Source organism: Panulirus ornatus, chromosome 64 (genome assembly GCF_036320965.1).
Source record: "Panulirus ornatus isolate Po-2019 chromosome 64, ASM3632096v1, whole genome shotgun sequence".
Taxonomy (NCBI): domain Eukaryota; kingdom Metazoa; phylum Arthropoda; class Malacostraca; order Decapoda; family Palinuridae; genus Panulirus; species Panulirus ornatus.
In genome coordinates, this window is record NC_092287.1 from 23,937,465 (window position 1) to 23,953,837 (window position 16,373).

General features: G+C 36.6%; 1 protein-coding gene across 16 annotated transcripts in view; it reads right to left on the reverse strand.

Moving 5' to 3' along the window:
* Positions 1-16,373, reverse strand: part of nuf (rab11 family-interacting protein nuf) — a 555,321-nt gene that overhangs the window by 110,680 nt on the left and 428,268 nt on the right. For 11 of the 16 annotated variants that reach the window (XM_071657543.1, XM_071657546.1, XM_071657542.1 and 8 more), the window contains 4 exons: positions 12,104-12,273; positions 9,300-9,395; positions 8,129-8,236; positions 3,883-3,930 (listed from right to left, as the gene is read on the reverse strand). In XM_071657543.1, coding sequence (XP_071513644.1) covers positions 3,883-3,930; positions 8,129-8,236; positions 9,300-9,395; positions 12,104-12,273 — 422 coding nt within the window. The remainder of the gene's footprint in view (positions 1-3,882; positions 3,931-8,128; positions 8,237-9,299; positions 9,396-12,103; positions 12,274-16,373) is intronic. The other 5 variants (XM_071657547.1, XM_071657545.1, XM_071657549.1 and 2 more) reach the window with 3 other exon arrangements.

Consider the following 16,373-nt stretch of genomic DNA (forward strand, 5'->3'; position numbering starts at 1 on the left):
TTGGCTATCTCAGAGAGAACATCCTGCTCAGTTTCATAGGTATCAGAAGCATAAATATATAAGTAACACATGACAGAATTATTGCACTGGAGTTCAACCTCCACGATGAAAAGAATACTGAAAAATGTTTGATCATCATCTGCCCCGGAAGGACAAGTCAGTGAAACTATAATACTTGTCTGGAAATCAAAATATCCACAACTCAACAAGCTTTTAATCTACATACAAATAGCTACAAACTGAGAGGGATGGTTAAATTAGAAAAGAAGGAGATATGATTTGATAAAAGAGGTTAAAAAGCAAATTAACCTAGGAATGTCATCCTATGGAGATATAGCTGAAACAGTCAGCCAGCTTTTGAAAGGTATTTATGAGCATAGAAAGAGTATGACAAGAACAGTAAGGAGGACCAAAAAAAAATGAGAAAAGATCAAAAGAGTATTGTGGAATAGGGATGAGGTAACAAACGAGTTTTCCATACACTCATCAGAGGCAAATTGTCAGTTAAAGTACACCTATACAGGATAAGGGGTTTACATGAAAGGGTTGTAGAGGACAATGCAAAAAGTGCAAGGATCCATCTTTTACACAGATTTATTTAGGGTAAATAATTGGTTAAAAAGCAGTTAACTGAGATACAGGATTTAGAGTAAAGAGCTGCAAAGCATGATGTAAAGATATACGAGCTGAACAACAAATTCAAAATGCTCCCACAGTGGAAGACACTATTGCTCCAATGTCAAAGTAGAATGGGGAGGTCTTGGAAAGCATTGATATTACTAGAGAAGACATGTGGACTACTGGATGGCCTTGACTTTTATACGCCTTACAGTCCAATTGAAGTTTCTCCATGTGTACTGAAGACACGTACAGATACAGTTCATAGGTAATGGAGCGAACCAGGGGATTTGAAGCAGCTGCAGAAAACCATTGAAAGATGTGTGGTCCCTGGCTGTTGATAGCAGAATATGTTTTTGATGTATTGCACATGACAGCAAGAGAATGGATGTGAGTGAACAAGGCCTTTTCTTTGTCTGTTCCTAGCTAACTTGCTAACGTGGGAAACAGATAACAAGTATGAATAAAAGAGAAAATGTCAATCGAAGAAGGTGTCATAACCAAGGTAGTGAAAGACGGTAAATGATCAACTTATCATTAACCCTTTAACCAAATGGCTCTACTTTGCCTGTTAAAGAGTACTTCTTGTAAATCTATGATTCATGATTTTGCCCCAGCAATTGAGTTTCATTTGATCTATGGTGGTGTGAGATGCCTGAGACCTCCTTTTACAACAATCACTTGAGTACTTCAATAACTCAGCCAAAACATGGAAGGATGTTACAGTAGACTGTGTACTGTAGCTAACATTGAGTGGTATATGCTCAGCAGCAATAAGGAGTCTCATGATCAACATGATATCTATTTCATGAAAAAAATCTCTTTGATGATGATGAGTAGGGTATGTAAAACACTGAAAGAGATAATCAGAAAACATATGAATGACTCTGCAGATGAGAAACTACCAAAATGAAAGCCAATACAGATTGAGAAAGTCATGCATAACAAATATTGATGGATTTCTACGAGAAAGTGAGCTCCATTTGACATAAGGAAAGGATGGGGGGATTGTGTGGTTCTGGACTGCCAGAAAGTTTGTCACTGTACCACACAAGAAGATGGTAAAGAAGCTGGATCCTCAGGAAGGAATAAAGGGGAGGTACTTCTTTCAACAGACAGAACATTAATTTAGTTGGAAGGGAACATTGACATACACATTCTTCTCCAGATGGGATGAGATCATCAGTGGCATGCCACAGGGGTAGGTCCAGGGACCATTGCCTTTCTTAGTCTAAATAAATTACCTGCCAGCTGAACTGAAATTACATTCAAAAGTTTGCAGATAATGCCAAGGGCATGAAGGAAATAAAGAATAATGAAGACTGCATTAACTAAAAGGGATTTGACACATCTTTGATATAATTCACCCTGAACAAATATAGAAAAAGAAGCTGCAGGAACCTAGTTGTGAGAAGGATCTGGAAGTTGAAATTATATCTAACTTGCTGCTAGAGCACCATCTCAGGAGAAATGTTAAGGAGACAAACTGTCTACAGACAAAAATTAGAACTCAAATTAAGAACATGGACATGAAAACATCTAGAAAGTTAACAACAGCCTGTATTAAGCCAATACTAAAATGAGCTTTTTAAGTTTGTTTAGTGCACTCAAAGAAGTGCTGAGAATTAACAAAGAGGGTTCAGTAGACAGCTAAAAAGATGGATCCAGATTTATGACGGCTAAATTCATACGAGAAGTTGAAGTTATATATTAGCTCACCATGGAAGAGTGCAGAGTGCCACATAAGAATTCAAAAAGTTGTAAGATAGCAGAAAAGTTCAAAAGATGAACACCAATGAATGCACTACTCCCTCCCTGTACTATGTGAATAGGAAATTACACAATGCCACAAAGTTCAACCTCAGAGGCAGAATTCACAATTTATGTTTGGTTCAACAAATGTTTATGTAGCATATCATGAACTTGTATATACATGTCTTTGAATATGAAGTCCTCATGGGTATGTGTACAGATGTTCATGACACACTAATTGATCATCAGTTGAACAAATAAAAAATGAATCTTGATTTGAGAGCCCAAATTTTTTAAGAAACCCTGTACCCTACTATATGCTACTAGTACTTATGATCATTATCATTTCTTAAGTTCATTAAAGTTCTTGCTTGTTTACTGAATTTAAGCTTCAACCATACACAGAAAAATCTTTTTGAAGTACCGTAATGTAAACCTCCAAGACTTAAGCAACACTAATTTGAACATTTACTTGCAAAATGACACTGGCATAAGAAAGACTAAAGTATTTTCCTCTGTGCAGAATATGATTTACCAAGAAATCAAACAGAACACAAGATTTTTTTTAGCTTTCAACAATTTTGGGGCTAATCACTACAGTGACCATCAACATTCTTCACTAAAAAATGCATACACAGAGCAGTCACATTAAAATTATGAGACGTATATAAACTAAAGGAACATGGAAGAATACTTGGTTAGTTCCTAAATACATTTACTAAAAAAAAAAAAAAAAAAAAAATCTCACTTTCATCATTATCAAACTCTACAGAGCTATCAAGTCCAATATACACAATAAAAACATTTATGATACTACTACTCAAGATTACCAACATATCATTTTGAATCACTTACCTTTCATTAAGAATATAAAAACAATCCAGTCATTTGTTTTTATTTATTTTCATTTAATGAACGAACTTTAGAGTCTAAAGCAAAAAGCTGATTTGAACACTCTAATACCTATTTATCATCATGTGCTCTTTACGAAGTGTATAACCTTCATTATAATATGCTTTCTTCAAATTTTCCATTAAAGAAAATTAAGTGAGTGAAGATGATAAAGTAACCACTGGTAGTCCTTCAAAATAAAACACAGATAACTGTTCTTTAACTCACTGGGCATGATAATAATTCTATGCTTTAGCTTTCATAAATTAAGTGTAATTAAACTCATAATGAATGAAACTTATCATGCATTTTCAGCATCTCTATCTAATATGTTTATGTAAAATTATTTACCACTAAATCATAAAAAAGAGATTCGAATGAAAGAAGTAACACAATTACTAACTAATCAGGCATGGATATCAGCTTAATATGCCATACATTATTTGCAACACTACAAGAGATGCAAACAATTAAATACATGCTCTGAACATGCTTTCAATCAGATAAGAATTCAACTCTGCCCGCATGTAAACAAACTCATGTTAACCTTCAAATTTTTCAAAAAATTAAACAGTATAAATCCATCACCAAAGGCAGGTAAAATAAGATAAGTGTGCTTACTGTCTGAAGGAAGCCCAACGCCGAGGAGCGATGATTTTCTCCTGTGCGCTATTGGAAAGGAAATAAAGGCTTGTTTGAAAAAAAAAAAAAGTGATAACTGACACAAAAGAAATCTTTAATCCTAAAACCAACTAAATGAAATAAGAAGACCTGAAGCGAGGCACAGTAAAGCTCTCACCATCATTTAGATATGACCAGAGAACTAAAATCTAATCCATGCTAGCGGTTCTTCTCAAATCTAATGAATAAGGATATTTTACGAGGCCTCAGACAACAGAAAGAAATCAGTCCATACTTGAAACTATGATCTAACTGGTGATAAATAACAAGGCTGAGATCTTAGTAAACTGTTTTGGATATCAAGATTAAAGTTTCAGGGAAAAATATTTCCATAAATATTGTAGCTATTTCATCAAAAAATAACTAATGGCAAAAAAAGCTGAACAATAGATAACCTGAAAAATCAAATTTTTATCAAAGAGATACATTATTCTTCCAAAACAACATTCAGAAATCTTTTTACTTTTAATGTTGTAATTCTGGAACATATGACTGCAGAAAGTATTATTGTTTTCCAGACATACACTCTAGGAATCTGTTAATATTGCTCTGAGTTTATAAGTAATCTAAGTTGAAAGCACCTTCAAATTAGATCAATGGAATACCAAGTGCTCTAACCATAAAAATCTTTTATTTGCAGTGCAAGATCATCACAGGAGGCTAGAAAGCCGTTGTATGTGCATCATTATCAGCAATCGTATCCGTATGCAACATAACTAGGTCTATTTCTTTCTACTACTAAGTGCATTTTTCTCTAAAATTTTAATTTAAAACTAGTATTTTTCATTCTATATGTATATACCTCTGATGGCTACATACCACAACACTTTTATATCACAAATTATCTGATGATGTAACTTGTTCATATATCTACGTCCTGTTAAGTACATCCAACACGTTTCTTACCAGTGAAGTGTAAACAAAGTAATAGCTAAAGATAATAATTCAATACATTATCATTACACTGTGAATGCCTAAGATATAGAAGGGGGAACCTTCCAAGATATAATGTAATGCTCTTAATTTAGCAAAATATGGCAAACATATTTCTTTTACATTCAATATTTGACAACACTTCTCCCCACTGCTGTGATATAATAAGTGTGAAAGATTATAGTGATATTAAAAGTGATGATGATAATTTATATGATAATGTGCATAGTTTAACTAAACCAAGATTAAAAAATTATTAACCAGATGAAATAAGCCAAACCAAACACTGGCCTTCGATACTGGTAATATGTTTTAGATCAACAACTAGTAAGAAGGTGCAAGTCTTTAATAATGCCAACCTAATATCTATGGGCTGTATCAACATCTTTCCATAACACTTACTGAACAACGCATTCAAATACACAAAAGTTTAACATCTATCTCTTTCTTATGTTAGTTGTGCATCCACAACTTATCAACCATCTATGTTTCTGTGACTTATTCTCAAAGTATATCTTTTCTTAAAAGAATCATCATTTATTGATTCATCTGTTACGAGAGTAACATTTTCCTGTAGGGAATCTCATCTCTTCATCTGTTACCATAGTAACATTTACCTGTATGATATCTCCTCAAAATGGAATCTTCTCCATATATTGTAGCTACTCTCTTATGCTACATAATATATATATATATATTTTTTCTTTTAAACATTGTAGCTACTCCAATCACTATATGCTATGGACCCAGCAAAATGACAGTAAGAAATCTGCTTATGATTTATGCATGTTAATCTGGCTACAGCTTGCATATCACTTACTCCAGACTGAAAATTTTCGACACACATGTTGAGTCTATTACAGGAAAGCCTTGCAGCTTTATTAGTCTGATCTAGTAAGAAGGCATTATAATTTTTTTTTGAAGTACACTGGGTACATGTACAGAACCCAATAAACTAAATGTTCTAAAACATTAACGTGTAAAAAAGCATCAAACGAAAGCTCAAATGTGAGTAATGTTATTCTAATGAATAAATATTTAATACCAAGTGGAAGCATTTCATCGTAGTTTAATAACTAAATTTTTCTGATGACATATTCAAAGAAAAAACAAAGAAACAAAAACTTAAGTTTTACTGAAAATGTTTTATTACGCATTACTAAGATCTTCTTTGCTTTATATTTTATGTGATAGTGAAATGTGCTAACTTAATACTTTACTGAAAGTAAGGTATTAAGACACTCTAAGACAACGATGAAACAACATTCAGGACTAAAAGCAAGCTACAGTGACACTGTTGTGCAATTCCAACAAAACACAAACTACATACAGTACACACAATTAAACAAGAAGTAGAGGGTCAGTCAGTTAGCTTTTGGTATAAAATGTAAGTGCCCAAAAATATCATATGGTGCTGAAATAAATTTTTTTTATAAATCATCAAACTACTGTACACACTTAAGCAACAAGTAAAAGAGCACAAGGCAAAATTTCCAAATGACTCTCCAATCATTCTGTCATAAAACAAAATGTTCAACTCAATATATTAGTGCACCACAAGCAGAATGCAAGTCTTGCTTTGTTCTGTATTTATTATTTTCAGTCTAATGATTCATCAAATGCCATTGTTTCGAAATTGCCTTCAATTTTTCCATACATAATTACCTTATTACCTTACTATCTTGAGTAAAATGCTTATCAACTTCATCAGGTGATAAACATTAAAAACTTAAAATTCCCCAAAGAAAACAAAGATATAAGACAATTGAAACTAGATTCAATGCATTTCGGTATTTCACTAACACAACTCCTAAAATTATCCTCAATTTCATAACTCAGTAAACAATATGCATCTTGTGATAACCAAGTGGTAAGCAGGTTGTATGTTTTTAAACTCAACAAATCTGATATGAGTTTACAATTATGTTTTCACAAATAATGCTATGTAAAACTGAAACAGCTGAATGGCTACTCAATATTATGACATGCTACATTTCAAGTTTATTTATCCGATGGTTTATTTATGTTAAAGGGTTATACACAAAAAAATTTACTGAAAAGAAATGGATGGTAAAGATGTGTGAGACACCACAGTAACAGCTTAAGAATGCAGGAGCTAATCACATTTGCTTCAAATTTACCACAATGCCCATGCCATTATGGTCAACATCTTTTACGTGAGTTTAAATTCTGTAAACTGGTGTCTATACAGAATAGCAGTCCTGTGCAGCATGATACCCATGGAAACTAATTTGAAACCTCTTCAAAGATAATCTGGTATACAACATAAATCTGGTCAAATACTACGACAACTTCTGCCTCTACATTAACTTCTGTCTCGGTATGCACAATCTAAAGCACAAGATTAGTTTAATATTTTGCCATGACAAAATTATGCTTTCTACTTTCTACCCAGGATCTACAAAAACCTAAGCTGTTACTTCATCAGGTATAACATGATTAGCTTTCTACCCTTTGTTCTCTTTGTTCTAAGTAAAAGGCATTAAAGAGCATATCTTGTTTCCTTATCTGTTGCAATGGAAACTAGAATAGAATGATTCGGGAACATATACCTATCTCCAAAACATGAATCCTTACTATGGGGGTGTTCAGACTCAAGCAAACATATATTCTTGATCCTATATATTTAGATACAAAAGGAATTGTGCTAGAAAAACTGAGAAAAAATTATTCAAGTGGTGCCAAAGTGTTTAAAATATGTCCTTAGTCATTTAAGTACACACGTTTTGGCAAAACAAAAGGTGATTTTTAAATGCTTTTCTACAGTTCTGTCAATCCTAGTTGTACAATTAAATTTCTCTCACGGAAAGCAAGATTACGGTACATAAGTGATCTCTCTTAAATCACATTATGATTGAACAAATGGGTAAAAAAATTAGTCAAAATGGAAAGAGCCTTTGCCTTGTAGTCTTTTCCTCGTGTACTTTAGAAGGAAGGTCATCTGAGCAGAATCATGAGCACTAACAATTAAATACACATATCTATGACATAAAAGATTAAACAAGTTAATTTGCTTGCATCATTATTGTTTTCACAGCCATTGTGCTGATTTGCAACATTAGTATTCCATCTCTTAATATAAGAAACAAAATAAGTGGCCACTTCATAATTCTGCTCATGATTAGTGATGCAAAGAAAAAGTTCTAAATCCCAGGCACATGCTGCCTGCAACTACCCATGCTGTGCCGCCACCGCTTGCTAAAAAAAAAAAGATTCATCAGTGACCCAGTACCTGGATGGAGAGCCACGTAAAGATCTTCTGACCCAGGAATTCCTGCGGCTAAAATTATTAGGGGGTAGAGAATGAGGGGGGCTTCTGATGCTGCCATCCAAGTCGTCACTGCCAGAGGGACAAATTTTTAACATTTCATTAACAAAGTACAAGCTTTCAACAGGTTGAATTCTATCCAAAATAGATAATGTACAAAGCAACATCTACAAGTCTGCCAAGTGTCCACATATTGCTGCTGCAAGAAATACAGGATAAATACTCTAATGTACTTGTTTTGATAACTTACCAACTACTTCATCACAGTCACTAGAAATCAAGGGTAGGCTATTCTTGTCCTTTCATATACTTTTCAAACTGACCATAGTGTGTCCATTAATATACCTTTGTACAAACTACATCCCTTATATACTCATATCATTAAACGCGTCAAACTTTAATGAGCTCATATGGCAAACAGAAAAATTACTTATCAAAAAAATATTTGAACATAATGATTACATCGAATTACAGAGTAAGTTTGATAATTCATTTCAGGAAGTAAAAAAAAGAGTTCTTAGGTGAATAATCACCTACTTTCACTTGCCTGTATGCACATTACTATCAACATTATCACTATTATTATATGTTTCAAAAGAGTACTAGGAAGAAGCAGAATATGATTGACAAAATACTTCCTCTATACTTTAAACACATTACACTTTTCAAATGATCTATAACTCTTGTCGAACATTATAAATTCCTTAAGCATTTCACAACTACTTATAAGTTACAACAATACTAAAACCCTAACTCCTGCTTCTGATACATTCTATCAAAATCAAAACAGTCTTAGAATCCAAAGGTATTGATCATATAATAGAAAGAAATATTCTTCTGTTTGCTTACCCTTCCATTACCAAGTCTGAGACAATAATAAAAATATCCAAAAACCATCAAAGTTTTAAAATATAGACAGCTTTAGCGTTCACTCATTCTATCATTTAATATAAAGAAAGCTTATCCCAGCTAGATCAACCCATACACATAAAGACAGCTTTAGCGTTCACTCATTCCATCCTATAGCGAGAAAAAACTTTAATCTACCAAGCTTAACCCATAAAAATAAAGACAGCTTTAGCGTTCACTCATTCTCTCCTCCAGCATGAAGAAAGCTTATTCTACTCCAGCTTACCCCATCCTGGCCGAGTCTGAGTCGCAGTCTATATCATCCGCTTCGCCGTAACACTCGAAGTTCTCCTCTTCTCTGTCGCTCATACTCGAACACCCGCTGCAAAGTAACAGCAAGTTATATATAACAAGGCAATTAAGAGTAGATTTTGCTACCTGACTCAAGCGTAGTTTAAATGCCTACGAGTGAAGAGCCTGTCTCTTGGAAAACCGAGTCCAAAATTGGATTAACAAAAGAACATATAATATACTGAAATATGACTGAAAATCATATTATTGATACACTAATGGCATACAATTCATTTGGGATATAAAGAAATCATATTACCGCAAGGACATTCATACAAACAATTATATTACATATAAAATGGATTCATGTCTAAATCATAATGTAAGATCATACAATTAAATTTATGAATAATATGAATATGTACATGTGCATATATGTATATGGCTGTGTATGTATATGTATGTATACGTTGAAATGTATAGGTACGTATATGTGCGTGCGTGGGCGTTTATGTATATACATGTGTATGTGGGTGGGTTGCGCCATTCTTTCGTCTGTCTCCTTGCGCTACCTCGCTAACGCGGGAGACAGCGACAAAGTAAGATAATATATATATATATATATATATATATATATATATATATATATATATATATATATATATATATATATATCGAGAGCTGAAACTTTAGAAAATATACACCTACCATGAGCCAACACATGTCAAACCATGCACAAGAATTCATGTTTCTCAATTCATATTTTGCTGCTCACATTTCTCCCTCATTTCGCATCTCCTCGAACTTCCCTTCCGAATTTGTCGAAAGTTCAAAAGATGCAGAAAATGTTCTCATTTACTGAGAACAAATGCTTTTTACGGTCATGGCCAATGGCAAAGCCATGCCAACAGGAGGTAATTCAAAAACCAATTCAATCTGACAGTATTTTGGGGAAAAATCAGGTTTTATTTGGTTTCTTTTAATTCGTTACGTGAAAAATCTTGTTCGGCGACCTTGATCAAGCATTTTCTTGACATGTCGCCGGCGGCATGTTACAGCTAATATTTCCCAGTGTTCTTAACTTTTGTTTAACCAAAAACCCTCCTTCCTACCACAAAATCGGGGCCTGAACATGCACGAGGGCGAAACGCGTGCACGGAATAGAATGAATTGGAAAGATGTGGTACATTGGAATGAACTGGAAAGATGTGGTACACTGGAATGAACCAAGGAATGTCAAGTGTCTGGGGTAAACCATGGAAAGGTCTGTGTGGGTGCCTGGATGTGGATAGGGAGCTGTGGTTTCGGTGCATTACACATGACGATTTGTGTATGGATGTGAGTGGACGTGGCCTATCTTCGTGTTTCCGGGCGTTACCCTGTTGATTCCAAGCGCCACCTCGCTGACGCGGGAAATGGCCATCAAGTATAAGAATATATATATATATATATATATATATATATATATATATATATATATATATATATATATATATATATATGTGTGTGTGTGTGTGTGTGTGTGTGTGTGTGTGTCTCCGTCAGTTCCCTGGGGCTAACGCGTGAAACGGCGATCAAGTATAATAATAATAATAATGATAATAATAATAATAATAATAATAATAATAATAATAATAATAATAATAATTTCTTCTTTCTTTCAAACTATTCGCCATTTCCCGCATTAGCGAGGTAGCGTTAAGAACAGAGGACTGGGCCTTTGAGGGAATACCCTCACCTGGCCCAATTCCCTGTTCCTTCTTTTGGAAAAAAAAAAAAAAAAAAAAAAAAAATAATAATAATAATAATAGTAAAATACACATGTATGCCATTTCCCTACACAAGAAGACATATTTATTAACGTAAAAAAGATGACCTAATTCCAGATGTTTTATATGACACTCAGCAAAGTATTCGCGACGAATGTGGCTACGAATCCAAGATGAAATAGAACAAGAAAAAAAAAAGTTAATCTATAGCGAAATGTACCCAGATGACGATGTATTTGTGCTTAAAAGAATTTTTGCATTTCTTAAGAAATAATACAACGGCCAAAATATATAACTTTCCAAACTGATACTTTATCTAAGTTACTGTATCTTTCTAAATTTCAAAATGCTCACCTTAACTAATGTGCCTCCCTCAACGGGGTCTCCATAACTAGTGAACTCCAATTACTACAGCAATAATAATGAAAAAAACAAACAAACTCGTAAACATAACGAGAGTAAATGGGGATTCCGTAAAAAAAATGCAAACACTATGGGAAGTGAGAGAGACATTACAGATGGTTGGAAATAGGCAACGGAAATGATCAAAGAACGAAAACTTGTGAAAAATAAGGCCGACATATTAAGAGTGTTGAGAAAAACACACGGTGGAAAAAATCACACACAAGATCTATAATTACGTTAATTAGTATGTAAAAAATCCGACCTCTTGCGTGTGTGAGTCGTTCCGTTGAAAAATATGGTCTAAGGCTATAGGGCATATTAAGTGCGGATCTTTCTGTTAAAGAAAATGGAGTGCGGCTGGCCGGCACTTGGCATCTCACCTGTATTATCTTCCTGGTGAAGAAATTGGACCGTGAGTGGGCGGACTATGACTTAAGTCTTCCTGAAGAAAACGGAACTGTGGGTCGTTACCTTACCTATGCATCTCCCAACAGAGAGAGATAGAGATAGAGAGAGAGAGAGAGAGAGAGAGAGAGAGAGAGAGAGAGAGAGAGAGAGAGAGAGAGAGAGAAGGAGGAGGAGGAGGAGAAGGAGGAGGAGGACTGTGGTTGGTAGGGGAGCTTACCTGTGCGTCTTCCTGGTCGAGTCTGGGGAGGCCGTGCTGCCTCCAAGGGCCGAGTCGAGGTCAGTGAGGGAGGAGGGTGACCCGCGATCGTCTCCTGGCATCCTCGCCACTGGACTAGCAGACGACGCCACCAGGTACCCGTATTTTCTCTGGCGAACGGCTACGGGATCCTGCAAACACGATGGGCACACTCAGTCACAGTAGAAGTGCATCACTTTGCAATCAATCATTCTCTCTAAATACAAAACATCAAAACACACACAAAAAAAAACCTTCGGTAACAAAAGATTTACGGGGTCAATTTCAACTGCAGAGGTTATATAGTTCATCCAATCATAATAGGTTATAGAGTTCATCCAATCATAACATCTCAGGTTATATAGTTCATCCAATCATAACATCTTAGGTTAGTTAATCCAATCATAACATCTCGGATTATATAGTTCATCCAATCATAACATCTCAGGTTATATAGTTCATCCAATCATAACACCTCATCTCTATTACTGGCTTTCAGTGCTACGTGATCCTAGATTTACTGATGGGTTACAAAATCACGGATATGCCTTGTTGAAGTAACAACACGAGAACTGACTGGGCTGGGAATATGCAAATCCTTCGAATCAAAACATGACCCACAAAAGTGACAACGTCTTTCTGGCTCCCAAGAGAAGCGATTTATCGAGACATCACTTCACTTTGTTGAGTCTGCAAATCTATCGATGCTTCGTGCAATAATCTATTCCAAGAATAACTCGATAAGTATATATATATATATATATATATATATATATATATATATATATATATATATATATATATATATATATATATATATCCTAGCCTGAGCCAGGTACCTCTTTCACCGACCAACTCCTACGGATGGATGAACGGCTGGGGTGACTGTGTGGACACATTACCGCAACCAGGACTCGAATCTTAGGCGCTCGACCCCAGGCGGCCCCCGTGAATGCGCCATTCCATTCCACGTAGATTCAACAAAAAGTAATCCTACACTACATCTTTATTCCGGGGAGATTAAATACACACCCCAGCCTCTACTGATGTAATCAGGTCTATTCTCAACAGTGTGTGGCCCGCACGCGGACCATCCCAGCATGACACAACACCTTCACAATACACTTGCCTCCTCCTGCTTACCGACCGCCAGGTAACGTTCGAAAAACCTCATTTCACCCACACCACGAGCGAGAGGGCGCGGGTTTCATGTCACAGGATTTTTTTTCTTTTTTTCGAAATAGCGTCAGTTTCGTGTGAAGATGCCAGCTGAAGAACAAGAGATGAATCACTTCTACGAGGCGGTCAACAAGTGTGATATGACCCCAATTCGAAGGTTGACGCAGAGAACGACCACAGGGCGTGGTCACGTACGGAGTCGTGATAGCGCCACCGAAGGCGCGCGCAATGGACACCGCTTGAGACCTTACTGATTCCCACGCCACCAACGCTCAACGATGATGGCCTCACGTCGCAAACTTTTACAATTTCATCCACTTCCACCCCACACACTCTCCCTAGCACCGGGGTCCTAACACGAGGACTGGGGTAGAATCACGATCCGAGGAAACTTCACACACCCTAACTGACTTCACCGAAGTAGAATCCAAGGTAGGAGAGAGAGGCTCGCTGTCCACTTTGGATAGGCTACGCTCGTTGTCCACTTAGCTAGCTAGGATAGCCTCGCCGTCCACTTGGCTATGCTAAGCTCGCCGTCCACTTGGCTATGCTAGGCTTGTCTTCCCACCTCAGACCGTCCAGCTGGGAGCCGGGCAAGCTTCTCCATGAGAATGAAGGTCATAAAATCAGTGCTTTCTACAAATACAATCGATTGGTTTGAGACAGACAGTCCGGTAACTGGCGTCCTAGCTTCGTCTCTTCGATGTATATCAATTGACTTATATTTTTCTCTTGTCTCCCCTGATGATGTGATTATGACACGAAAGTGCACTTGGGAACTTATCGTGTTTCATTTTCCCCGTGGACTCATACGAATATATATATATATATATATATATATATATATATATATATATATATATATATATATATATATATATATATATATATATAATATTACAAGCAATAACTGGCTATATAACAAAAGGTTAGCAACCACAAATCAGTGCAGGTTTGGAAGACACGAGATGCTGGAGGACTTGAGGCATCAAAACCCAGCGAGGGATCGGCGCTTGACATTCTCGTTCCGTCAGCACCTTACTCACCACCACACCACACCACCACCACACTACCACTCCGCCACCTCACCCAATAACTCACCCAAGGACACCTGTCATCACTTTTAAACTCCGGGGAAAAATCATCACTCCCTAGTTTTTTTCTAAGCCCTGGTAATCTCGCCAGTCATTTAACTCACGTCGATAAAATAATGATGTGCTACGTTGCAGTCGCTCTCGCTGTGGCCGTTTTACAACTTGTATTTTCAGCTGCTGTTGCTGTACGACTTGCGCACATACCGTTGCTGCTATACAGTCTTATACTTAGCTGTCGTCGGTACATGACTGTATATTCAGCTACTGCTGCTATACAACCTTATACTTAGCTGTTCTTGCTATACAATTGTATACATAATTTACTTCAGCTATTATGTAACCTTATCATGCCTTGTGATTCCATTTTAAAACTCGAATGCTATAAACGACACATACCACCTCTCGAGACCCTTAGTAATTATAACTATCATATATAAAGTATTTCTCATTTGGTGTGTGTGTGCTTTTAAGAGACGCATATATTGAGGAAGCCAAAGCAATCGCTGGCTACGTAACAGACGAGAGCAAAATCGTAACGCTTCCATGACCGCTTTAATTCCCTGTTACGACACGGAATCATTTCCCGGGTAAATAACCACATTATGTACAGCTATATATATATATATATATATATATATATATATATATATATATATATTATGATAATAAATGGGGTAATTAAGTGGAGATTGGCGCCAGATGACGGTGTACTGACGTCTACTCCAGGGGTTGTCGACAGTCGTAATGTGTTACCCACACAGACAGCGGTTTAACCTTGAAGCCATGACTATACCAGTCAAACTTTCTCTCAACACCGTCATCTGCGCCGGCGGCGGCACCACCCTCCTCACACCCTCCTCCTCTGCTTTAATTACGTCTCTCGCAAACCGTCACAGCTTGCGATGGCGCAGTTGGTAAACCTAGACAGTGGAGTGTATGATTGCAAAAACACACACACGCACACGCATGGATGAACGCGTCTGTTTGGATTCATTAAAACTCCACCAAACGTTGATTCTCAGAACGAATATTATTTCTATCTTCAACGAAGACATCGAATAATCGATCGATGTTGTAAGCAAACGAAAGCACCACCTCAAAATACAACAACGGCTCCCCACAGTGGCTGATCCCGTAAACAACAGAAGCACCGCATATTGCCCCAAGAAAACCCGACTATACAGAGGAAAGCTAAAAACTACAACTTGGACAAAAATTCACATCAACGGGGAGCGTTTTCCCAAATTCTCACCGAGTCCAGTCACCATGACGCCAATTTCAGGGGAATTCCCACTGTGAAACACACCAGACTCCACTTGGCTTCCACAGATCCCATTTCTCAAACAACAGGTGTTACAAATCAATAAAACAAAACCTTATCTTGGCACTAATTGCACACACAAAAAAAATGACCCCCGTTCCATAACCTTAGTATAGACGTGCCCAAGGAGTGTTTGCGATGCTACTCAAGGTTAGGCTCATAGAAAATGCAGACACCACGTCATGGCCAGCGTCAGGCTTGGAGGGAGGGAGGGAGGAGAAGGACCATCCGGTACTGGGGAAAGATCAATACTGTAATCAATTACGTCTACCTGCGTCCGGTCACTTAGCTGCTGCTGTGTACTCACACATAATATCCGTAGGCATAGTGATTATTACCGGCCTTTTAAACACTTACGTCATGAAATCATTGGCAAAGTACAAGATAGTTTGAGGGATTATGTAATACTACATTTCTAATTTTTTAGCTCAGACGATAGGAGTAATTGAATACCCTAAATAATGCCATCTAATCAATATATATATATATATATATATATATATATATATATATATATATATATATATATATATATATATATATATATCCTAAGCCAAGTAACTATAATATCGACCAACCCCTTGGGGAGGATGAAGAGCTGCGTTGACTGTGGGCAGCCCGCTGCAACCAACGGGATTCGAACGTACGTGCACGGCAC